Genomic DNA, 25,865 nt, shown 5'->3' on the forward strand with positions numbered 1-25,865 from the left:
CAGAAGCGAAGAAAATCATGGGGACTACCCGGCCATGCATCATCATCGACGGCCAAGCCAAATATTCATGGCGCCAAGCTCATGCTCTGTATATGGTGGGACCGGCTAGGTATGGTTTACTATGAGCTTCTGAAACCAAATGAAAGGATCACAGGCGAGGTCTATCGACGACAATTGATGCGTTTGAGCCGCGCACTGCGAGAAAAACGGCCACAATACTCCGACAGGCACGACAAAGTTATTTTGCAACATGACAATGCTCGCCCACATGTTGCACAGCCGGTGAAAACATACTTAGAAACGCTCAAATGGGAAGTCCTACCCCACCCGCCGTATAGTCCAGACATTGCTCCGTCTGATTACCATCTCTTCAGATCGATGACGCATGGCCTGGCTGACCAGCACTTCCATTCCTACGAGGAAGCCAAAAAATGGGTGGATGACTGGATAGAGGCCAAACCGGTCGAATTTTTTCGCAACGGGATTCGTATGTTGCCAGAAAGATGGGGAAAAGTTGTAGCTAGCGATGTCCAATACTTTTAATAATTCATTTGTAACCATTTTTTCACAATAAAGGCTCAAAATTTGAAAAAAACGGGAAAGATTTATTCACACACCTTATACAGGTCCTTTATTACGCTGCTAATGAATAGCTACCTAAACTCCCCATGTAAATATTTGGATGAATTACAAAACTAAGTTGTCGGAGTATCCCTATTTGGAAAACACCTCTAATACTGGAAACCTGTTGCACATGATTTTTGGCCCGATCCATATACCTACCTATAATCTAAATCATGCGAAATTGTAATTGGGCCATTCCGAATGAATTCGGATTTAATTACGGAGTATTTCAATTAATTCTGTTTGTACCAATAAGCGAACGGTTTCCGCGATCTACATAACTGGCATTATGGATCAGTGAGTGGCGAAAGTGGTGATAATTGCGTTATCTGCCCCCTTCGGCAGCACCGTTGCGGTGTGGACCAATAAATTGAATGAGTACAAAATTATTAATTGATGGCCGAGCGCGAAGGGTTGCGCTGGCTGTTTTCGAGTTTCACTTTTACGCTTCCCGTGTGGTTTGATCGGTCGTAGATTAACCTACTATGTGCATTTTATAGCGGACGTTTGTTATTGAATTTTCTGCGAATAAATAGGGTGGGTATTGACGATTGAACCCGTGTTCTACCGCTTTGGATGAAATTTAATGCGTTATTTCAATCGGACAAGAGGTCGTAGGTTGCTGAATGAGTTGAACACTACTAAAGGGTGTTTTTTTCAGAGCTATAGAACTTTAAATTGCAATAAAACAACGATGGATTATTCGATTGACATGAATTTTATTTATCCGCAAGATAATCTTGTGGCATTACATTTTGAATATGATTTCTGGAATATGACCGCCACGGCTGGCTCGGATGTAGTCCAATCTGGACGTCCAATTTTCGATTACTTTTTCCAACATTTGTGGCCGTATATCAGCAATAACACGGCGAATGTTGTGTTCCAAATGGTCAAGGGTTTGTGGCTTATCCGCATAGACCAATGACTTTACATAGCCCCACAGAAAGTAGTCTAGCGGTGTTAAATCACAAGATCTTGGAGGCCAATTCACAGGTCCAAAACGTGAAATTAGACGGTCACCAAACGTGTCTTTCAATGAATCAATTGTGACACGAGCTGTGTGACATGTTGCGCCGTCTTGTTGGAACCACAGCTCCTGGACATCATGGTTGTTCAATTCAGGAATGAAAAATTTAGTAATCATGGCTCTATACCGATCACCATTGACTGTAACGTTCTGGCCATCGCCGTTTTTGAAGTACGGACCAATGATTCCACCAGCCCATAAAGCGCACCAAACAGTCAGTTTTTCTGGATGTAACGGTGTTTCGACATACACTTGAGGATTAGCTTCACTCCAAATGCGGCAGTTTCGTTTATTGACGTAGCCATTCAACCAGAAGTGCGCTTCATCGCTAAACAAAATTCGCTTATGAAAATCGGGAACAACGGCATATTATTTTCGAAATAAAATTGCACTATTTGCAAGCGTTGTTCAGGCGTGAGTTTATTTATGATGAATTGCCAAACCAAACTGAGAATAAATCACTTGACAGCTGTTAAATCGGTCGCCATCTTGAACAGTAATGCCAACTTAAAGTTATATACCTCGAAAAAAACACCCATTATAAGAGACTTCTAGGAGAGATTTGGCTGATTTGAAGTGAGGATTACAGTGACTTAATAAAACACAGTGGCGACAATACGTTCAAATTGAGCTTGAAAATGGCGAACCATATGGCTTAACCCTAGAATACAATTGTCTGAACTTCAGAGTAATGAACATAGACAGAGGGAACATATATCATTTTCAGTGAGCAAATTTTGTCCCCAACATGATCAAATTTGATATGAAGCGCGCGGAAATTAAAACATATAAGCGATACGATACTTCACTCAATTCGCGAGTTTCTCCACAAAGAACGTACTTCTTATGTCCCATAGTGAATCAACGTTTCATATAAACTCAAAATATATTGAAAAAAATACCTAAATATATCAGAAATTCAGAAAACAAACTTCAAGCGCGCCAAACAACGTGAAACAAGAAAAAACCGATGACGGAGGAGAGCAAAAGTTGCCAAACCTTGGATTTCAGCAAGTATATACAGAAAATAATAAATATTCTGATTATTATAAATTTGACAATAAGGAAAAAAAAATTGGATTCCAAATATTCAAATTTGCATATTTAATCGGGAAACACTCAAATAAATATATTTCATTCAATATAATATACATTCATAATAGTATAGTAAAATTGTAGGTTCAAAAATATATCACAATCTGACAACGTAATTAACCATAATTAAATATTGACATAAAATTGCGTATACTTTCTCTATCTATGTTTATTACTCTATGGACTGAACTGAACGTCAAAATTCGAATTATTAGTTCTGATAGTATTTGATTGTATATAGAACAAATTTATTAAACTGAAGAATACTACGGTGACTTAATGAAATGGGCCTTACATTTTGAATGAATCCCAAAAATCAGGTAAACCGAGAATGTAAACAAAAAGCCGCCATATTTGGGCTCAGCCAATCAAAAACGAGACTACGCTTGTCGCCATTGTGTTTTTTTAAGTCACTGTCAGGGTATCAATACGAAGCTTGAAATTGTTATCCTACAGTGCTCGATCTGTCGATAATTCTTGTGAATTTTGGGCTAGGAGAATGATTCAAATTTTGACGGAATCCACAGCATTCAGCGTAGGGTAAATGCACTGGTTCTCGACCAGTTAACAGAAACATCGATTTCGAGCACGATTTTTTCACACATAAACTTATCAAATTCAATGGTGTTCTTGTTCATCGATTCTTTGGTTAGTTTTAAATGATTTGTCATATAATTTTAAACTTTCTTTCCGCATTTAACCTTTGAAATGTGGAAATATATAGAAAATCTCAATAACCTTCTGTTCTCGACCACGCCGCAGAGTTCTCGACCATTTTTGTGTTAGTTTTCGACCACTAATAATAGTGGCCGCTCCACTTAAAAAACTTTAGAGCGAGATGAGTGATTAGTACTTACTTTCGTACCGTACCATCGACATCACTACCTATCACTCAGATGGGTTTCAGATGAACTAATCAAGTAAGAAACACTCGAAACGTAAAAAAAAATTATTTTGCAAAAGTTTCCACTTTCTATAAATATTTCAAAATTGCAACTCATACAACATTATTTGGTTATTTTGCTCTTAATATCTATTTAGAAACAAATGAGTAAATAAAATATAAAATACCGACCACCAGTGGTCGAGAATTAAGTACAATCAAATTGGTCCTCGACCGCGAATAAACAAAGGGTAGAAATAAATGTTTCAACGTTAATTCGGTGGTCGCAAACTAATATTCAGAAAGTAGATATATAAATGAATCAGGGTATCGAAAAAAAAAACGAAAATGATCCAACAGAAATATATATCGGTTGACATAAACAATTATTGAAGTAACATATTGGTTCACGACCACTTTGGTCGAGAAATGAAAGATACAAATTTTCCAATACCAGTTCGCGACCGCCGAATATTTAACAAAAAAATATACATTTATCTGCTTCTTCATTGAAATACACTCAAAAATATATGTTATAGTTGATAAAAAACAAAATATACACACATAATTCATTTAAAATAAGAAATAATAACTATTTCCTGGTCATATATCACAAAGCACTTTTCTAAGAGAGGACGAGAAAGAACCCTTTTCTATGATAGACGATTATAAACTAATTTTTAGCGCGAAAACTTTGACCTATACCCCTACTATGCAAACTATCTTGGAAGGATAGAATGTGGCTTTAGTTAATTGAATCTCGCGTTGTACAAGTCCGATCGGGTTTCACTATATGGCGTTAGAAAGATGAGATTTCGCACTAGAGAAACATTCTGACAGTTTTGTGATGAGTTGACTCAGTTGAGTTTGAGCACGCCACCAAGATGAACACTAGCAAAAAAAATACGCTATTTCGATAGTTTTTCTCAGATAAAGACAAAAATACCAGCATACCGGACATTTTGCCGGAGCGCCAAATTGTAGAGGCTTGCGCCTCTACAATTTGGCGTCATGCTTTTAAACAATGCAGGACGTTTTGATAAATTTGACAAGGTAATTTTGAGTTGAAAACTACGATTTCATATAAAATTGACAAGATGCCTGAGAAGAATAATAGAGGCTCCTTCAATGAAAATTCAGATAAATTAGCCAAAACAGGGCGGTGAAATTTTATTTCGCCGGTGAGCTAAAATGTATGGCGGCGGCTCTGAGGCCAATTGTCGAAAATATTGATAAAAGCATGGACATTGTCGAGTCCTGTTTTGATTGCTCAAGAGCTTAAGAGTGCACAATAAACCGTTTGGAACACTATTTACATAAGGTTGATCTCAAGAAGATGCTAGATGTATGGATACCACACGAGCTAACGCAAAAAACGGCATGGACCGAATTTCCACTACGAATCACTGCAGAATCGCAACAAATCGCCCCATTTTTTAAACGCTTGGTACCTGGTGATGAAAAGTGGATCATTTATGACAACTTCAAGTAAAAACGGTATTGGTCGAAACGCGGTGAGCCTTCGGAAACGGCCAGGAAAGTTTTGATGTGTGATTAGTGAGATTGGCAGGGAACCCAAATTGGATCATTCTAACTATGGTAATTGAAACCTTGTTCCTTATGCAAAAATAATGGCTTTCTTTTAACTTCACCTTATACTTTCTTGCGCCTGAGTTTTCTTATGAAATAAATCTACATATATTTATGAAATATGTAAAATTTTTTTTTAACTTGTTTCTGTCTCGAATTCATTATAATTGAGTCAAATCCAGATCCAAATTTGAAAATTACAAATAATAGTTCTCCAGCGCGAACAAAAGATAGAACAACAAAATATTAATTCAGTAGTTTTGTTTCAAGTAAATTGAAGCCCGAATGAAACTACAAATATACGAATTATGTCGTAAATTTTTTCAAGATTAATTGATTCCTTGTTCTTCTTCATTTGTTATCAACTAATCTATCTGGTATTTAAATAACTCAAACTTTTGCCTTCATTTCAACTCGCACATCTTAATCGATCGTGAAGAATCAACTAATTACTAGGAATGGTGTGATCCGTAAATGGAACCGACGCATTCGCCAATTTGTTTCTTTATGAAATGTAGACGGCGACTTGTTGTACAGTTTTTATGTTTGTGCGTCATTTTGTAATTCTCATCAATGTCATTGTAGTATATCCAAGTTACGTAATATACTTTCTTTCTTGAAAGATTGCCTATCCATTTTTACCAGTGAAATATAAATGTCAGATAAAAAAATTAAAATAAATGCATATCAATAACAATGGTAAGTTCAGTTTTACGAGTTAATAGACTCAACTTCAACCATTGTTTAATAATAATGATTTTATTATTTAACTTCATTGGCCTAGTAATTGGCTATTGATCTGGGTCTTCAGTCCACCTCAACAATCATTCTATTCATCTAATTTTTCATTCAAATAACTTATACTTTGGTTACCAAATTATCCACCATTATTCCATCATAATTGTTTATTTTCGATCGATAGATAAATGAAAAATGAATTTGTTTCGCCGAAATTCATTCAATCAAAGTTACGTGGAGATTATTGAAATTGGTCAAGTTTGTGGAACTAGAAGTTCAGACCAAAAGTAAAGGGTGTTTTTTTAGAGCTATAGAACTTTAAATTGCAATAAAACAACGATGGATTATTCGATTGACATGAATTTTATTTATCCGCAAGATCTTGTGGCATTACATTTTGAATATGATTTCTGGCATATGACCGCCACGGCTGGCTCGGATGTAGTCCAATCTGGACGTCCAATTTTCGATGACTTTTTCCAACATTTGTGGCCGTATATCGGTAATAACACGGCGAATGTTGTCTTCCAAATGGTCAAGGGTTTGTGGCTTATCCGCATAGACCAACGACTTTACATAGCCCCACAGAAGGTAGTCTAGCGGTGTTAAATCACAAGATCTTGGAGGCCAAAACGTGAAATTAGGCGGTCACCAAACGTTTCTTTCAATAAATCGGTTGTGGCAGGAGCTGAGTGACATGTTGCGCCGTCTTGTTGGTACCACAGCTCCTGGACATCATGGTTGTTCAATTCATGAATGAAAAAGTTAGTAATCATGGCTCTATACCGATAAACATTTACTCTAACGTTCTGGCCATCATCGTTTTTTAAGAAGTACGGACCAATGATTCCACCAGCCCATAAAGCGCACCAAACAGTCAGTTTTTCTGGATGTAACAGTGTTTCGACATACACTTGAGGATTAGCTTCACTTCAAATGCGGCAGTTCTGTTTGTTGACGTAGCCATTCAACCAGAAGTGCGCTTCATCGCTAAACAAAATAAAATGGACGTAGTGCGCGATACGTATTCCGCACAGAACCATTATTTTCGAAATAAAATTGCACTATTTGCAAGCGTTGTTCAGGCGTGAGTCTATTCATGATAAATTGCCAAACCAAACTGAGAATAAATCACTTAACAGCTGTTAAATCGGTCGCCATCTTGAACAGTAATGCCAACTTAAAGTTATATACCTCGAAAAAAACACCCTATATATCTATTTTTAACACACTTCGTTGGCTAATTGGTTTCAAAAGATTAAATATTTTTATATGTGGTTAGGTTAGGTATTTTTGTATTTTTTTTTCAATTCGAAAACATCAATTATGAAAATTTCAGGAGCAAATGAAAGTTCTCCGTCAGAAATTCGCAATATTCCAAAATCATTTTTCCACACGAAAATACCCCCTTTTGATTTTCGTCTACCTAACACGTCCAAGCACAAAATAAACTGAAAACATATCTCAACCTCATCATACAATTTACTGTAACATTGTTTCGTCCAATTGTTCCAATACTTTCATTGCAGTCGGTGAATTTCCCGATGTAACAGGTGGTCTGGATGAAATAACTCTGGAAGCGATAGAGATAGCTGTCGAGGTGAAACTGAGCGGGAAAACTCCACTCACAACCTCCATTCAATGGGCGATTGCTTTGTCGAACAGGATGTTATCGAGTTATTCAATAAACTGACTCATCGAAATGAGTGGCATCGCTTTCGATTAGGCCCTCGTGGAGTAAAAGGCGGACAGCAATAGAGATATAGAGAAACATAATATTCATTCAGAGATTGGATTTACATTTATAGTTGGTCAGTGGCGGATTAAGGGGAATATGGTTGTTGTGAGGGAATTGTTATTGAATTATTTAATAATCGGACTTGGGGATTCACGGATTGGCTTGATTTTCAAGCTATTCGGCTTGAACTTTACTTGATTTCAAGTCAAGCTCAAGTTAAGTAGTATTTTTTCAATCTCAATTGAAGTATTTATTTATCAAGTACTTGAATCATATCAAGCGACTTGATTTGTAGCAGTTTTATTGCGTTTGTTCACATCAATGAAAAAAAAAATTATGAAACAGAAACACTTTAATTTATTGAACTTTGTATAAAACAACAGAAAATATCAACTTTTTTGAAATAGAAAGATAAATTAAGTCCCAAAAAATCATAACAAAATAAAAAATAAAAAAAATAAATTTCCTTGATATTTTTTGTTTTTTTGTAACTCTAAGAGCAGCTCTGGAAAATTTTCTTTCAACAGGAGAAGATGCTAGCTTTGATAAAAAATTCTTGGCCATTTTGGCCGAGTTTGTAAAGGTATTTCTCTAATTCTGTGGTTATTCCGTTCATTCTTCCACATCTTGTAGAACAAAATCGTGCGAGAATATATCAGAAACGCACAGTTTTCATGGTTATATTTTATTATTATATGTTGGTACTCCAAACTTTCCGCCACGGCTTTATCTGTCAATTCATCAATTTGCCTTAAAGAAATCAGTTCTGCCAACCAACATTTTTCAATGCAAAAATCACTAAATGATATTTATGGAAATATTTCATTAATTTCAATAAAAATGCAATGAATTAGAGAAAATAATGTATAATAGTCCTGCAGAAGGCTCATTCTACCACTCGTTCATTCAAAAACTCGCCACTTCGTGGCTCGTTTTTGAATTTTGAACTCGTGGAAGAATATCAATGCCTTCTGCACTTGTATTATAAATAACTATTCTGAAACTAGCAAAAGAGTTCATAGAAATGTGAGAAAATTACTAATAAAGACACACTGGTGAATGCTTCAGTCTCTCAGCACTCGAGGAATCCCCTTATTTAGTCTAAGCGTGCACGAGATTGCAGAAAATATATGCCGTGCGACGCGTGCATATCAAGCTCAAGTAGTATCAAGTAGCTTGATATTAAGTCAAGAAATAAATATCTGAAATCAAGTCAAGTTAAGCTCAAGTTGGTAATTTTTCACGAGTCAAGTAGTTGGTTGAAATGTCAAGCTACTTGGCTTGATGAATCCCTAATATAGAGAGATATTAATACTGCTAGAGATATGGAACAACATTTTATCATAAGTTGGATTTACCTTTATAGTTGGTCAGTTGAAGATGGAGGTGAATATATTTTCTGTGATCTGTTATAAAAAAATTGTTATCAAATTATTTAATAAAACAACTTCATCAAAATCAGAAGAGCTGTTTTTGCTTAGGCTTTCGAAGAGAAGGAGTGATAGTGGAGATATAGAGGAAATATATTCATTCTGGAATTGGATCAACGTTAACCGAGAATAATTATGCCTTATTTCTATAAACTATTGTTAGGAGATTTAGTTATTCAATAAACTGAATTAAGTTGCATGTTGAGTGGCATCGTTCTTGATTAGGCGTTCGTATTGAAGAACAGGAGTAATAAACGAGATATGGATTAACATTATATTCATTCACAAGCTGGATTTACAATTATAGTTGGTCAGCTGAAGATTGAAGGGTGTGTATTTTCTGTTATCTGTTATGACGAATTGTAGTTGTCAAATTGGGCAATAAAACAAATTTATCAAAATAAGGACAAATTGTTTTCGTTTAGGACCTCGTAGAGAAAACAGATTAATGATAATAGAGAAAATATATTCATTCAAGAATTGAATTAACGGTAATAGTAGGTTGAACCGAGAATTAATGTATTTCTGATTCGTACAGCTAGACAACAATTCCTATATTCAATAATCAGACTTCATTTATAAGTTGGATTTACATTTGTCACTAAAACAAAAAAAAAATTTTGTGAATATTTTTCATTGTTTGAGTGCCTGACAAATGTTCCATTGAATGCCATCTGAGAGCGTTATAACACACAACGGCAATTTCTGTACTTTCATTAATCACTAATAGGAAAATTTGAAAAGTAAATTTTTTAGATAACTGCATAATGTTAGTCGGATTCACTTACCTAATTCGGAACATTTCATCATCTAGACTTCAACACCTAAAAATCAAAACAATGAATGTAATAAGACTAGAGTTATAAATAAAAAACAAAGCTTGTTAGGAATGTTAAGATATAACTAATATAATATACAGGGTTGCCACTTTTTTAAAGGGATTGTATTGGTAACTTTTAAACCATAGGAGTTAGAAGGTCGGTCAAATGGAGAAAAAGTTGCATGCATAGAAGCATTATCGAGCAGTTCAAACAAATCGAGATTATCAGGGCCGGTTATTGAGATATCATAAGAAAAGTAAATTACGTCATTTTGATTTTTCTTTTTTTCCCACTTCATTTCAAATATCATCAAAAAATGTTACAGGAATTTTTTATTCGACAGTAAATTATCCTCAATTTGACGTAATCAGATTTCGTATCCAACGTTTCGTACTCTCTGGGCCACCCTCAACCTCATTTTTTTCAATACGAACCTGCATATTTTATGACATTTTTCGAAATAACTTTTAACGCTGAATTCAACGATATATCATACAATGTCATTCAATATTTGAATATTCATTCAAGAATTGAATTAACGGTAATAGTAGGTTACACACCATTAAATTTGGATGAGGGTCAAAATCACCTGAAAATCTACTTTGAATGACATTGTATGATATATCGTTGAATTCAGCGTTAAAAGTTATTTCTAAAAGTGTCATAAAATATGCAGGTCCGTATTGAAAAAAAATGAGGTTGAGGGTGGCCCAGAGAGTACGAAACCTTGGATACGAAATCTGATTACATCAAATTGAGGATATTTTACTGTCGAATAAAAAATTCCTGTAACATTTTTTGATGATATTTGAAATGAAGTGGGAAAAAAAGAAAAATCAAAATGACATAATTTACTTTTCTTATGATATCTCAATAACCGGCCCTGATAATCTCGATTTGTTTGAACTGCTCGATAATGCTTCTATGCATGCAACTTTTTCTCCATTTGACCGACCTTCTAACTCCTATGGTTTAAAAGTTACCAATACAATCCTATTAAAAAAGTGGCCACCCTGTATAATAATAAACTATTTTTCTCGAAAAGAGTTGTTCTACCTGACGCCAAAGTTATAGAACTTAAATCTGGATCACCCTGTAGAGTAATCATTCTATATTGTTGAAATTTTGGCAAGTCATTCTTCTGTTAAGTTAAGATTTTGCAAGTAAATAAAAAATGACTATTTTGAGCTCAAATGCTCCTAATTTCACTTCACTGCTTTTCTCTTAATTTTAATATTGAATGTATAGACATCAATAAGACTCACCTGTTATATCAAAGAGCCATAACCAGTTTAAAGTATTCAAATTCCACCATTTTTTTTCAGCCGAACCGACTCTGCTCGCCTCAAACTACAGTTTTCCGACAATCTGGAAATTGTTTCGAACTGTCGACTGCCCTATGTTCCCTCCTTCTCGGAATTGGATATAACGCTTACGTAGTTTCTGGTTACGCCATACAGGACGTCACGATGAATATTATGATCAGGGTTGATTCGCCATTTCCAGAAGAATCTGATGTGGTCGAGGAGAAAAAAGAAGAAAAAGCGGCGCAAAAATATACCTTGAAATCGGGAAGAGATCTACGAAGTAAGTTCATCATGATGATGGAGCAACGTGTCAGAGACAAAGAAGAGGAAGAACAAAGAAGAAGAAGGGAGGAGGAACTGGAATTGAGGAGGGTTAGTGTTATATGACAAATAGCAATTTTCACGATCACTTCTTGAATTCCTCTTGGAATTTCAACATTCCTTCTGGTAGAATTCAATAGTTTTCTGTTTTTTTTTTTCCTGTAAAGACATTTTTATACCATAAACTATGTAAAATGAGTCACCCACAAAACAAGGTTAGGTTGGGTTAGGTTAGTGTTGTTAGGTTAAAAACGAAAACGAAGTTAAGTTTCAAAAAGTCATGATTAATAATGTATGGTTTTTCAATAAGAGGTTTTGATATAAAATAAACAATATAATTTTTCTACATTCATGCAAAAAGCAAAACTTTATTGAACTATATTTAGTGGAAAAAGAAGTTCTTTATTGCACTAGTGCAATAAAGTTTTTATTGCACTCATATGTCATTCTACTTCAACAAACTCAGTGTTGCAAAACAAATATTTCATCCTGAAGGAAATAACGATGTACAGTTACCAAGTACTAGTACGTTTACAGCAGTAACAAATCAAGAAGTGGATTTAAAAAGTACTTCACTACGAAATATTCATATTTAAAATTGCACCAATTGTTCATTCACTTTCAACATTGAGGGTAAAAATAAAGTTTGAGTCAAATTGTTCGTAACGTATTAGTTCCTGTTTCAATGCAAATCGATATTAATGATAAAGTATTCAAGTTGCGCTTTTCATTTTACTACACCTAGTGCCGCACCTCAATAAATCATTTTTTGCTTTTTACATGAACGTAGAAAAAATATTGTATGCAACTCGTGCAAAAATTGTTTATTGCACGTCGAGTGCGATAAACATTCACTTTTTGCACTTGTTGCATAAATAACTATTAAGAAAAATCAATGGATGTTTATTTCATTGTGAAGAGAAAGATATCATTACCAATGGAAAACGTTATCAGCCAAATGGGAGCCATATCATTTTCATGATGTTTTCCATGACCAATTTACACATTTTCGGCTGTATATTCTTGATAACTCAACGAATTCTATCTTTAAGTTCTTGAATCTATTGTGTAGCATTGGCATAAACCTCATATTTATTGTGGTCCCAAAGAGAAAGGTCTAAGGGTGTGAAATCACAAGATCTCAGACTGTAATCACTTCTGCGAGAAATAACATGACCAGGAAAATTTTCTCGAAAACTTGCAATTATTTCAGATTTTCACCAAGGAAAGATCCCAAACATTTCCCTGATGACCAATTCATGGTATAGTATATCGAAAGTCACTTAAACTAATCCATAAAAACGCTTGACCATAGATCTCCCTTTGAAGTGGATACCGCGATCCGCTAAATACCAGGGTTTCTTTGAAAGTATTGTTAGGCAATAAATTCATTGGCCCCAAAGGAATTTCTGGAAACTTGGACAACCCATGTATAATCGAAATACTCTGGCTTCCTCCAAGTGACGTTGGAAATATTATAACATTAAAGCACCAATCGCAAACACGATAACGTGTAACCTTGGATGCTCCTTTAAACAGTTAAGTGGCCCCCAAGGGCGTGATTATGGCATTGACTAACGAGCGTTTAAAAGCTTCTGAATTCAAGTCGGTACTTTCATCAATTTTTTGTGACAAAACTGTCTCATTCATGTCACCAAACCGACATGGTGGATTTTTTCAGCGGCAAAATTTTGATGAAGAAACAAAGTTACTTTACTTATTTTTGAATGAGTGAGTTGATTTCACTTGTTTTTCAATTACGCTCATCAAACTAGTTTTCAACTTTTCAAATAAATTACGAAAATGTTGTCAAAACAAATATTTGAAAGAAAAAAAATTGTTCAACCCTAAAAACATGCTGACTGGCAAATAATTAATAAAATAACGAAAGCACACAAAATGGATCATTTTATGATGATGAACTACTGATTTTCAGATAGAAGAAGCGTTTCCTGAAGATGACCTGGAAGGTCTCAGAATTCATTCGTGGGTACTGATGTTGAAAGGTGGTAGAAAAATAAAGGAACCATGCTTCATCGAGCCCACAACAGGAATTATACATCCCCTGAATACGTTTGCTTATAACGGAATCGAAAGTGTTTGGAATCACCTGAATTATTGGGTAATTCACGTTGTTTTTATTTCAAACCATTAAATATAGCATGAATCCTGAGATCTTTTTCTTTTTTCAGATGTAAAATTATGATCGAAATTTGAAAAAGTTATAGGTATTGCTTGTTTGAAAATTTTTACTTTCTGAAGTTTCTCTTTCATAAGTAATCAAATGGAGCATTTGTTGAATTCATCAGCCTCGACATTTCGATAATATGACTTGAATATTCAATTTTCAAATATGAGTTTCTATCAAAATTAATTTTTTCCTTTTTTCAAAAATGTATCATATGTCAATATTCAAGAGAAAATCAAAGTTCCGTACAATGACATCATATAGCATCTGCAAATATTTTTCCCCATTTAATAGTTATCTATTGTACAAGACGATAAATTTGTATATCTTTGAGAGTGTTTTACACTTTTTACAATAATTAGACTCGAGAAAAATAAAATTTCAAAGAAAATTGTAATTTTAAAATTAAATTTAAAATCACTTATTTTAATTGAAACAAATGATTGAAGACCCCTCATGTGAGGCAATTTCAGAACTCTGTATGAAATATCTACAGTAAATCAGGACTCAGGACTCACCCTGTATAAAGACCATTTTATCCTTCAGGTGAATATGCAAGAGTGTACTCAAGATCTGAGCACCCTGGATTATAACCTTCAAGATGTGAATAAGTGGGAGCATGTTCTGCTTGGAGAACCAATTGAGAGTCGAAAACACAGACCAGATGTGGAAGCAGATGAAGAAGAGGTTGAAAGAATAAGAATTTATCAAGAGAAACATTTAGATATGCCCATATCTTGGAGTTCACCAATCACGATACCTCATGACGGTAAAACCATAGTATAAGGAAAGGATAGTAAGCCAGTGTAGTGCTTTTTTCGATTTTGTTGATGTTGTGCGCCATCTAGTTGTACTCACGTTTTACTCGAATTTTACTGTCAAAAATTGTTCCGTAAAGTGGAGCCCTCTGAAAAAATCGGTGTTATTTTGAAGAACTAAAATATTTGAAATAGAGTGGTCAGAAGATTTCTATATTTTGATATTTTTTCTGCTCTGTAATAAGCATTTACGCCAGTTGTGTGTCTTTGCGATAACTTAATAATAACATAAAAATTGTTGGCAATGTCATGCGACCCCTTTTCAACCACGCCACTGAATGAATTATCGTATTATTTCTGCTCCATCTATAGCTCATGATTCAGCGCTATCTATTATCGAGTTACTTCTCCAAATCCAAATCCAACTACAATAGCGACCCCTGGTGACTATTTCCTTGCCGTCAAACGACGGTTGGCTTACTATCCTTTCCTTATACTATGGTAAAACATAGTTCTCGTTATGGCTCATTTTCACGAAGATAGTTACTTACAGGATAGTACAATCGTGATTCTCGATAGAAACTATCGCAGGAACTATCACCATATAACTATTGACTTATAGTCACTATCCCACTGTCGCGATAGCACTTTCACGATACCAATATCATCTTGAAAATGAGCCTCAAGGATAAGATAATGTTCGATAAAAAACTCTTATAGGGTATCTGAGTGCCTCATTGGCGAATTAATGAACGAGCGCTCAAAAATCTTGATGTAATGTCACTACTTTCCCAATTGTCCTTCTCCACCTTGAGAGCTAGAGGGTACCACCACCACCTCTGAAATATCGTATGGGCAAAATAATAAAACATTAATTTAACGTAAACTTGATCTGGAAATCTTGTCTCCCAAATTCTTGAAAGATAGCGTCGCCACTGCTTGTCTACAACATTTTGAGTTTGAAATGTATATAATTATTTGGTTCATTTTGTTTTTGACTTTTCCGCAACTCAATACTTAATTCACAGTTGAAGAGTTTTTAACAGGACAAAACTATTAAGACCGGTGCCTTCGCCATTTTGCTCCTATTTTTAAAAATAATATTATGAGTAGAGATGAGCGATATTTCACGAACTGTGATTTAATCACTGATATCAGACTGTCACAGGTAGTCACGGTTCCGAAAAACGAATACAGAGCGTGACGGGATCACTGTTTGAACATTTCATAGATATTTTCAGGGTTTATCAACGTCCGTGCAATCGTAAATTATGAAGCCAGCCTGCCAGCCTGATGTTTTTATTGCTTCGGAACCTTTGTCGGCAGTTACTACTGATGCACTCTAGCCACATAAGTTCCGTGCGGACGATTGTTTTCGAAAGCCGGACCATTAACAGAACGTCCAAGCAGGCTAACTAATAAAAAAACTCAAATGATTCTCTTCCTCAATTGTAATTGTCGTTGGTGGAGAATGAATAGGAATAATTGTATTTTTCTCTCGAAAAATTCATCAAATATAGTTGGGAAATTCGATTATTTAGGGAATGTTTTAACTACCCATTTCTTAGTTTTTTGTTGTGAAATTTTTAATTTTTCTCTCATTTTTTGTTACAGTATTAGCCCCTTAACTATTTTGATATATACAATTATAAAATGAGTGTATTTTGTTTGGAGGTTGATTACTCATCATTATTATTAAATAAATAAACGTCTGAATATATGCATATGGCTAATTATTTATTATTCGATGTCCTAAAAAACATACCTTTTCATTTAGAGATTTCACAATTCTTTGATTAGCTCAGAAATTAATAGAAAATATCAGATATATTTAGGAAATTTAATTATTCAATAACTGGTTTTACTATATTTTGTACATTTCTGATTGTTACTTTTTCTGTTTTTCTCTTATTTTATTTGATGCAGTATCAGCCATTCAATATTATCAATATATATTCACATGTGAATTATTGTATTTGTAGGTATTATTTATTTTTCGATGTCCAAAATTATTCATATCCATATTCCACAAATCTGTTACCTCTAAAGAATTAACAGAAAGACAAAAGAGCTGAGGTTTGGGTGATTCATACAAATAATAATAACAAGCACGGTCCGTGCTCAGCGTTGTGAAACGTGAACGTTCCTGTTCCTTTATGATATCAGTGAAATTAAAGCGTGATCACCGTTTAGGTATCGGATTCGGTTAGCGAACGTTCCGTACAGCACTGGTAGTGGGGTGACCCCACTCCCAGTGCTGCGGAACGGGGAACGGACTCTTACCGAATACGATACCTAAACGGTGATCACCGTCACCGTTTAATTTCACTGATATCATAAAGGAACAGGAACGTTTCACAACGTGATCTAGAAATCACGGTATCGCTCATCTCTAATTATGAGTTCAATCGTAGGATAAAATTATTTTATTAGAATAATTTTGCTAAAGATAAACTAGGTAACAGTATCTTTTAATACACTGGATTTGTAATCCACAGAATCTCTGCAAAAACTTTTAGTTTCAGTAGATTAGGGTATGGTAACTTCAGTAAGAAATAATACGTCTATAAACTCGAATAATTTCATATTTTTGTCATTTTGGAGTGACAAAGCTGGCAATATTGAGATATTAAAGATCCCTGTTGGGCTCTTCTTTGAAGAATGTCTCAAGATTAGCAGCTTAACGACTCCAAACAAACCGATATCCCCATGATGATCTTATTTCAGTTCTGGCCTCGAGATATCCAAAAGGTGTCAAGAAAACATGGTACAAAAGAACCCTCGTTCAAAGTTACGCTCCATATCTTCAAGAAGATGGACTTGTCAATAAAATAACTAGATACAAGGATTTCGATTGCACCATTCCAACAACTACCGAGGACACTTATGAAAACAGACAGGATAAAAAGTACAAGGAAGTTGCCAATCTAGAAAGTGGACGGGTAGAAGAGTTCTTCAAACCTGGAAGAGAGGATTGCGTTATCAGTAAGTTGGTGCAGATATTTTGATATGTTTAGTGACACGCAAGGAAAATATTGAGTATATAGTGCGCGTCAAAATGATGGAACGAATTCATTTTCTCAGAAGAAAAATATTTCGCGAAAAAATCCTGAAACACGTCAATTTTTGTTTCACTTTTACCAATTTTAATGCATTTTTGAAGGATTTTTGTTGCACCTTGTGCCATCCCCATCAACTCTCTAAATTTTTTGTATAGGGAAAGTGGATCATGTGGTACTTTTTTGGCAAGGTCCTTGTTTTGTTTGAAAAATTAGTCAGTTCAAAGAGGTTTTCAGTATGTGCACTTTGTCATGGCTCATTTACTTTGAGACGATGGTATCTGATGAAATTTGTCGACCATTAGAGTATTGTTCATGCACAACTTTCAAACCCCTCACGTGCCTTGTTTGAATCTTCTAGAACTACTACAAGAGAATATTCCTTCTTCATCTATAGTGTTACAACTGCATTCATATCTCATTTAGAATTAATTATGGAAAATACTTAACGTATCTAATATTATAAATATAAGGAATAATACATTGGTAAGAATACATTGGTCTCTATACAGATTTTATTTCCTAGAGCATACCTACTTCTGGTATGATAGTGGTGACGAGGATCAGACCAGGGTAATCGAATTTGGCTCGAGAGCTAGATATGATAGTCTGGCCTCATTGACGATCACTGACAATGAGATGACTGAAGTTTATGTCAATAAAGAGTCCAGGTACGGGTGTTAATTTCGTTCTACTAACTTTGAACTAATCAAATTTGTACACAGACTCTATTATAGACACACCACCTACTCCAGAAAAGGCTTTCCACCCCCTGGCATGGTCGAAAGTCATAAACGGATCATGATGGTGAGAAGATACTACCCATTCATTTTCATTCATTTCTTTTTTATTCATTACTTAATACATTTTCATGAAAAGTCGATGATTAGCATTCAAATAAACAACCGAATGTTTGGCTGACCTGCTATCTTAAAGAAGATAAGAGACAGAAAAATTAAAAATACTCTTCGTTTACCCATTCAGCGATGAGGAGAAAATTTGTCATGCCTTTTTTTTATTGAAACATTTGAAAAAAAATTTAAATTGTGATTGGAAAGTTTTTATTAATACTAATAATTATGGCTTCAGGCCATAACTCTTGTACAAATAATTATTGGGAAAAATCCTCCCAACTATCAATTTCTACTTCCAAAATGAAGAGAATCCATGCACTTTTAAAGTTTGAGGATCATGGGTTGTTTGCGTTCATTTTCGGGCACGCTGTATAATATCATTGCATAAGGATTATATGCTTTATACAATGATAATATATAGAGAGTGTACCAAAATTAGGTTACAACAATTAAATGGTAGGTATCTTCAAAAGATGAAAAAGAGGACGTTTGAAAAATACAGGCTGTTGAAGTGAATTCTCCAAAGACAGTTAGATTTCATTTTTGCCAAAACTCATAGAGGAAATTGTGTGAAAATTGTATAGTCCTGAGATTTTGCAGCCTGTGAAATGAGATACTTACAATAAATGACCCGGGTCAAGTGACGGTTAGAGCAGTAGTAGGCAAATGCCGTTAATGAACAAAATTTATTGGTCATTTACACATTATGATATGTAGATTATGAACTCCTCTTAATGAACTCTTCAGTAATAACAGGTCTATATTTACTTGACATCAATAAACCATTTAATAGTCATTCAAACATTATGACCTATGGTTAATTGAATAGAAAATAGTATGTAGTTATCTCAAATACTGTGCGGTATGGTCGTTTTTATAGTTTCTCGGTTTTAATCACAGAAACCAAATTTTTGGTAACGGTTATAGCAAAACATTTTTCTCAGTGTGATAACTTACATTTGATATGTGGCTATAATGAGGAAATTTCGAGATGACAATGGTTTCATATAAATTACTTAGTCTCATTGATTAAAGGTCAAATTCGATTCTGTCCGTTCATCTTGTTGATTTTCGACTAAACACATAGAGACTTGAAATTTTCAGGAGGAAAATGGCGGAATCAACCTGAGATAATAAATATTAATTTTTAGATGAATATAAGAATTATTACTCATGTAATCAACTAAAACTAAAACTTGGAAAGCGAAACCGGAATTCACCTACTAAAAAACAAAAGAATATTTTTCAGTTGATGAAGAATTCCGTCGCATCAACTTGCATATTAACATAACAGGCCAACTGAAAAGACCCCGGTTTACCATAGTAAAACACATTTTTTTGGCAAAATTCGATTTTATTATTCAACATAGTGGCCTTCGAGGGCGATACAGCGATTATAGCGATCTTCCAACTTTTCGATACTATTTTTGTAGTACGATTTGTCTTTCGCTTCAAAATAGGCCTCAGTTTCGGCGATTACTTCTTCTGTGGCGCTTTCCATGTACAAATATTCGTAAATGATATGATGTACACGTTCAGATGATATCTTCACAATATCTGCTATCTCGATCAACTTCACTTTACGGTCATTTAAAATTATTTTTTGAACTTTTTTTATTTTTTTCGTCGGCGACAGCCTCTTTTGAGCGTTCACTGCGTTCACCGTCTTCGGTGCTCATTTCACCACGTTTAAACTTAGAATACCAATCAATGATGGTTGATTTTCTTGGTGCAGACACCGGAAACTCTTCAACAAGCCAAGATTTTGCTTCAACTGTATTTTTTCCCTTCAAAAAGCAACATTTCATCACGTCTCTGAAACAATCGAAAACAGAAAATTCTAAAGACACTTTTAGAATCTCTATATTGGATAATGGCTACAAACCGAATTTCGTGAAATTCTCTTTATAAACAAATGAGTTATATAGAAAATCCCAACTTTTAATTTTTTCGAGATATCTCGGGAACCATTGCAGATATTTTGGTTTTCGATATCCCTGTAGTGTCCCTCTTAATAGTTCTAACCCTGTATATGTTTGTCCAGTTTATGATGAAACATACGCAGACCCCTCATCTTAGACTCATCATTTCTTTGCAGAACGTCATAGAAAAATTTCATCGCAACGAAAACGTGCCAGCATCAAAAGATATAGCGGAAAGACATTTTGCCATATACGACAGAGAGATTCATCTTCGTTTCCATTACGACACCGGCAAGGTGACAGCGTCTACGAGGACCTTCATAAAACCGCCGATAGCCGAAATGGGTGAAGGAATGAAATTCAATCCGGAACTCACCTACGGCTTTCATGCCGACATTAAAAACGATCCGCCTTCTAATCTGGAGCTCTTCCTGTTGTTCCGGGAGCAGCTCGAAGAAGAGGCCAAGTCGGTGCAACACATAAGAGACCTAAATGATCAGGTACGTTGATGGTTGCCAGAAAAACGATAAGGTAAAAATAAACATATTAATGAAGGGTATTATGAACATTCTATAAATAGGCGTATAACTTTGCTTCCGCCGTTTTTTTTCAAAATTCAAGGCTTCATTGTAAAAAACTGGTTATACATTTATGATTCAAAGTATTGTCCATCGTTGGTCTCTACTTTCCCCATCTTTCAAGCAGCGTACGAATCCCGAGTTGAAAAATTGGTAATCTTTTGAGGTGATCCACGAATCGATCCAATTTTTACTTCTTCATAAGACCGGAAGTGCTGGTCAGCCAGGCCGTGTGCCATTGATCGAAACAAGTAATTATCCGAGAGAGCAACGTCTGGAAAATACGCCAAATGGGGTATGATTTCCCATTTCAATGTTTCCAAGTATGTCTTGACCACTTTCGCAAAATGGGGCCGAACATTGTCTTGCTGTAAAATCACTTTATCCAGTCTCGTTGTATTCCGGCCGTTTGTCTTTCAATGCTCGACTCAAACGTTGTAATTGAGTTCGATAACGATCGCCTGTGATTATTTCAATCGTTTTTAACAACTCATAATACACTACGCCGAGCTGGTCCCACCAAATAATGACCTTGGAACCGTGAATATTCGGTTTGGCCGTCGAAGTGAAATCATGGCCGGGATATCCCCATAATTTTCTGTGCTTGGGATTATCGTTTGGACCGATTTGTCTTCTTTAGTCACAATGCGATGCAGAAATCTCTTCTATTTTTGCCTTGCAAACAGCTGTTCACATCAAACAAACGCCGTTCAACATCTCTTGGCTTCAACTCGTACGGCACCCAATTTCCTTGTGTCTGAATCATTCCCATGACTTTCAGGCTTTTTTGAAATGGCTTATTGTGACACTCCCAATGATCCTGCCAATTCTTGTTGCGTTTGAGTCTTGATCAAGTAATGCTTCCAATTCTACATCTTCGAAAACCTTCTCTCTTCCACCGCCATGCCGGTCGTCGACGTAAAATCACCGTTCTTGAAGCGTTGAAATCACTCTCGGCACGTTCTTTAACTAATTGCTCCGCCATAGTTACTTGAGAGTATTCGATGAGCCGTAGATTTCTTCATATTGAAGCAGAAAAAAATGACGAGAATTTGGCTCGTAAGCTGACATGTTTAATCGAGAATTACCTTATGATGCAGATTGCAGACAAATCGACTAATATTTTGTAGGCGTTATGTTTACGAATACCTAAGCTTATTGCACAGTATATACTATACTGTTCTTATTGTATGACATCTACGACCTATTTATTTCGACTACGACGACGACGACGACGCCATATATTGCAAAACGGCGGAATCAAAGTTGTACACCTAATAATTGATATATTGCTTGGATTTTGCCATTATGTGTGGGATACAACATCATTTAATTGTCGTACGTATGATCTCTTACAGGACTCAATCTTTGTGAGGTAATTTTCGATGACTCACCGGCTCATTTCGGACAATATCTTCGGACAATTCAGTAGCAATAAATCACAAGATCTTGGTGGCAAATTCACATCGCCGAAACGAGAAATTTCGAGTTCTGAATTCGTATTGTGTGGCTTGTTGCACCATCTTGGTGGGACCACAACTCTTTCAATACCATATCAATAATTTTAGCCCAAAAAACATCGGTCATCATTTAGCTACAGCGATGAGAATAGATCGTTTGAATGACACCTCCTTCATTTCCAAAGGAGTACAGGCCAATCACTCCTTTTTCTGTAGCTCGACAACTCTGGGTGGGTTTTGGCTGATCACTCCACCAGACCGAATTGCACCTCATAGAGAATAACTTTTTGTGGATGAATTGGTCTCTTAACAGTTACATGAGGATTTTTTCTGTCCCATATGCGACAATTTTGCTTCTTAACATAGCTATCGAGTGAAAAGTAGGCTTCGTCGTTGACGTTATTATTTAAGCATCCAATGGACTAGTTTTCATTTTTTTGTTAAGGATTAATTCTAAAAATTTAAGTAAAATGAAACAAAAATGTGGAAGAATCATTGAAATATCTCAAGAAATGAAAAAGTTATGGGACTTGAAGTTGCGCTTGGAAGAATAATTTTTTAGTACGCAACGTCTAGTGTGTGACGTCACGCCACTTACACGAGGCGACAGGTATTCGCAGAGTGCTTACGAATTCATTGGTGTACAATCACTTGTGCCGTTCGTGTCGTGATTCGATTCGATTCAAAATTGGTATTAGGGGGTTTTCGGGGTTGGAGATTATTTTTTTTTTGTCAAAATTTGCAAATTTGAAATGGCGGCTCTAAGATGGCCGAGTTTTGTGATTATGGTTCGATTCGATTCAAAATGGGTATGTGGGGGTTTTCGAGGTTGGAGATTATGGTTATTTTGTCAAAATTTGCAAATTCAAGATGGCGGCTCTAAGATGGCCAACGAGTTTTGTGATTATGGTTCGATTCAAAATTGGTGTGTGGGGGTTTTCGGGGTTGAAGATTATGGTTGTTTTGTCAAAATTTGCAAATTTGAAATGGCGACTCCAAGATGGCGGACGAGTTTTGTAATTATGGTTCGATTCGATTCAAAATGGGTATGTGGGGGATTTCGGGGTTGGAGATTATGGTTGTTTTGTCAAAATTTGCAAATTCAAGATGGCGGCTCTAAGATGACCGACGAGTTTTGTGATTATGGTTCGATTCAAAATTGGTGTGTGGGGGTTTTCGGGGTTGGAGATCATGATTTTTTTGTCAAAATTTGCAAATTTACTGTTTTTTATACAGGCAGTAAACATTACTTTTTTCCCTTTTTACTTTTTACTCCTCACATAAATATGTTTTGCCATTGATAATGGATAGACCTCAACAACCAGTACTCAACTACAAACTGTTTATGAAACGTTTTTTAAATAAATCATCGTTATAAGTTGAACCATGATGAAGCAAACTCAAAAGTAGATACTTACTTGAAAAGTTTAACTCCTTTTATTTCAGCACTGACATAAGATGAATTTGAAGAAAAAAGCTCCATCACTGCGAATATATCTATTTTAGGCAAATTGTCACTTTGTCCTTCCACGAAGCCTTCTTCCATTATGGTGACATAAAAACAAAACTCGAGTTAAAACTACACTGTACAACTACAAACGGCGCGAGAGCCTTGGCGCGGCTAAGTATTTAAACGTAATTTATGGTGTAGCGATCACAGGCAAGTGGCGTGACGTCACAGACGAGTCGGAGACCAAAGACGTTCCGCGCTAAAATACGTAAATTTAAATAATCTATTTCTCAGTCATTTATTGATGGATTTGCAAAATTTTTTCACTGATCAAATATAGTATTATCAACATCACTAAACTAGTCCATTCAATTTAATTATGGATATCCTATTAAGCTTCGAATCAATGGATATCTACCATCAAAACTACTGCGCACATCTCATTAAAAAGGGGGTTTCACAACAATCGAATAAAAATTTTCAGCGATAGTCAAGCCGAATTGAAAGCACTTGAATCCAAATGCTGAATAGGCATTCTTGCCTGAAAACCAAGTCATTCAGTCTTTGTAGGAAGTGGTTGCACATTGGTGCAAACTAAACCACTAGTAGGACCTTAAATGAGTATCACACACGAAAAAGACAGAATTAGAAACACAAAACGCTTTTTCTTCCTAAAAAATTTGAAGGAAAATAAATACTACGAACCTAGTTCTAAGTTATGTTCCGTACGTGGGAAACGTGCTATTGCAATCACATTTCCCTTGAATTTCGGTTTCTTAAACATCGATCATTTTATGCAGAAAAAAATTCGACTCCATAAACAAATTCGAATCAATATCAAAGTTTTTTTCATTTTTTTCGAATGAGGATTGAGCAGTAGCAAAACCAAATAAAACTGGAATTCATTCGGATGTAATTAAAAACACGGTTTTCTTCAGATAAACCGTAAATACTTCGTATATTCCAAAGATCCATAGACTTAAAACAAACGATAAAAATTAGTAAGGTTGTCTTCTTATTCCTGAATTTTTTCATAGATCAATGATTTCTTGAAACTACGTAACTTGGAAGTTGCCATGGTGAAGTTAGAAGTTGATTTATTCAATAGGGAACACAACGAACAATACAGACAAGGAATGCTTGAAAGGGTAATTTTATTCAATACCCACTTAAAAAGTGTGCACTTTTGATTATAATGACTGATGTACACAGGAGCATCAAGAAAGACAACATAAGGCGAAAGAAACTGAAGAGCATGTGGATTACATCCAACCCTATTTGGAGAGATTGGACGATAAAGAAGTTATAACACTCGAGAGTGCTGCTGCTCTAAAGGAATGGTGCCTTAATGATTATAAAAACATTCTACTCCAACGGGCACAGGTTATACAGAAACGATTCGAAAAGGTGAGTATTAACGTATCAATTAAATGAGAATACATTTTCCCAACTCTTACAGGCTAGTGAAAATTTGAATAGGAAGAATCAATGGTATAACCTGATGAGGGATAAACTGAAACCAGAAGAAGAGATACAATATTTCGAAGAGCTGCATCGAATGAATTTTGTTCTTCAGGCCTTCGTTGAACGTTTAGAAAGGCACAGGGAATTATCTTTCTACAAGTAAGTAGTAGGGAAACTTTCTACATTGCGATCATAGTTAACTTTTTGCGGTATCATACCAGCCGATCTATATTTTGTCTTGTGTAATTCTTCTTAGGTAGATCATCATTTTTCCTAAATTCAAGTTCAATTCGAGATATCTATATAAGTCAGTTGGAAATCTCAATAATTCATCAGTGCTTCCAGGAAAAATCTTCATTTCCAAATATTTATAGTAGTATGTTATGTTCATATGTTATATATCAATAAGGAGTGCTCTTGATGAACATTCGGATTTCTGTAGCCAGGAAAATTCTGTGATCAGCTTGAAATTTCGGACGGAACTAGAAATTTTTATTTCATATGAACACCCTAAACCTCAACACCATCGGCTTTGGGGTCAAGGAAATATTCTGT

At 35.3% G+C, this 25,865-nt stretch overlaps 1 protein-coding gene across 2 annotated transcripts in view; it reads left to right on the forward strand.

Annotated features, from left to right (window-relative positions):
- The window catches only part of LOC123675530 (dynein regulatory complex subunit 7), a 242,344-nt gene that overhangs the window by 215,321 nt on the left and 1,158 nt on the right, over positions 1–25,865 (forward strand). For both annotated transcript variants that reach the window (XM_045610900.1, XM_045610907.1), the window contains 10 exons: positions 11,275–11,628; positions 13,514–13,699; positions 14,312–14,534; positions 17,251–17,508; positions 18,109–18,253; positions 18,308–18,389; positions 20,535–20,858; positions 24,884–24,994; positions 25,059–25,253; positions 25,306–25,469. In XM_045610900.1, the coding sequence (XP_045466856.1) occupies positions 11,275–11,628; positions 13,514–13,699; positions 14,312–14,534; positions 17,251–17,508; positions 18,109–18,253; positions 18,308–18,389; positions 20,535–20,858; positions 24,884–24,994; positions 25,059–25,253; positions 25,306–25,469 (2,042 nt within the window). The remainder of the gene's footprint in view (positions 1–11,274; positions 11,629–13,513; positions 13,700–14,311; positions 14,535–17,250; positions 17,509–18,108; positions 18,254–18,307; positions 18,390–20,534; positions 20,859–24,883; positions 24,995–25,058; positions 25,254–25,305; positions 25,470–25,865) is intronic.

Source organism: Harmonia axyridis, chromosome 1 (assembly GCF_914767665.1).
Source record: "Harmonia axyridis chromosome 1, icHarAxyr1.1, whole genome shotgun sequence".
Classification (NCBI taxonomy): domain Eukaryota; kingdom Metazoa; phylum Arthropoda; class Insecta; order Coleoptera; family Coccinellidae; genus Harmonia; species Harmonia axyridis.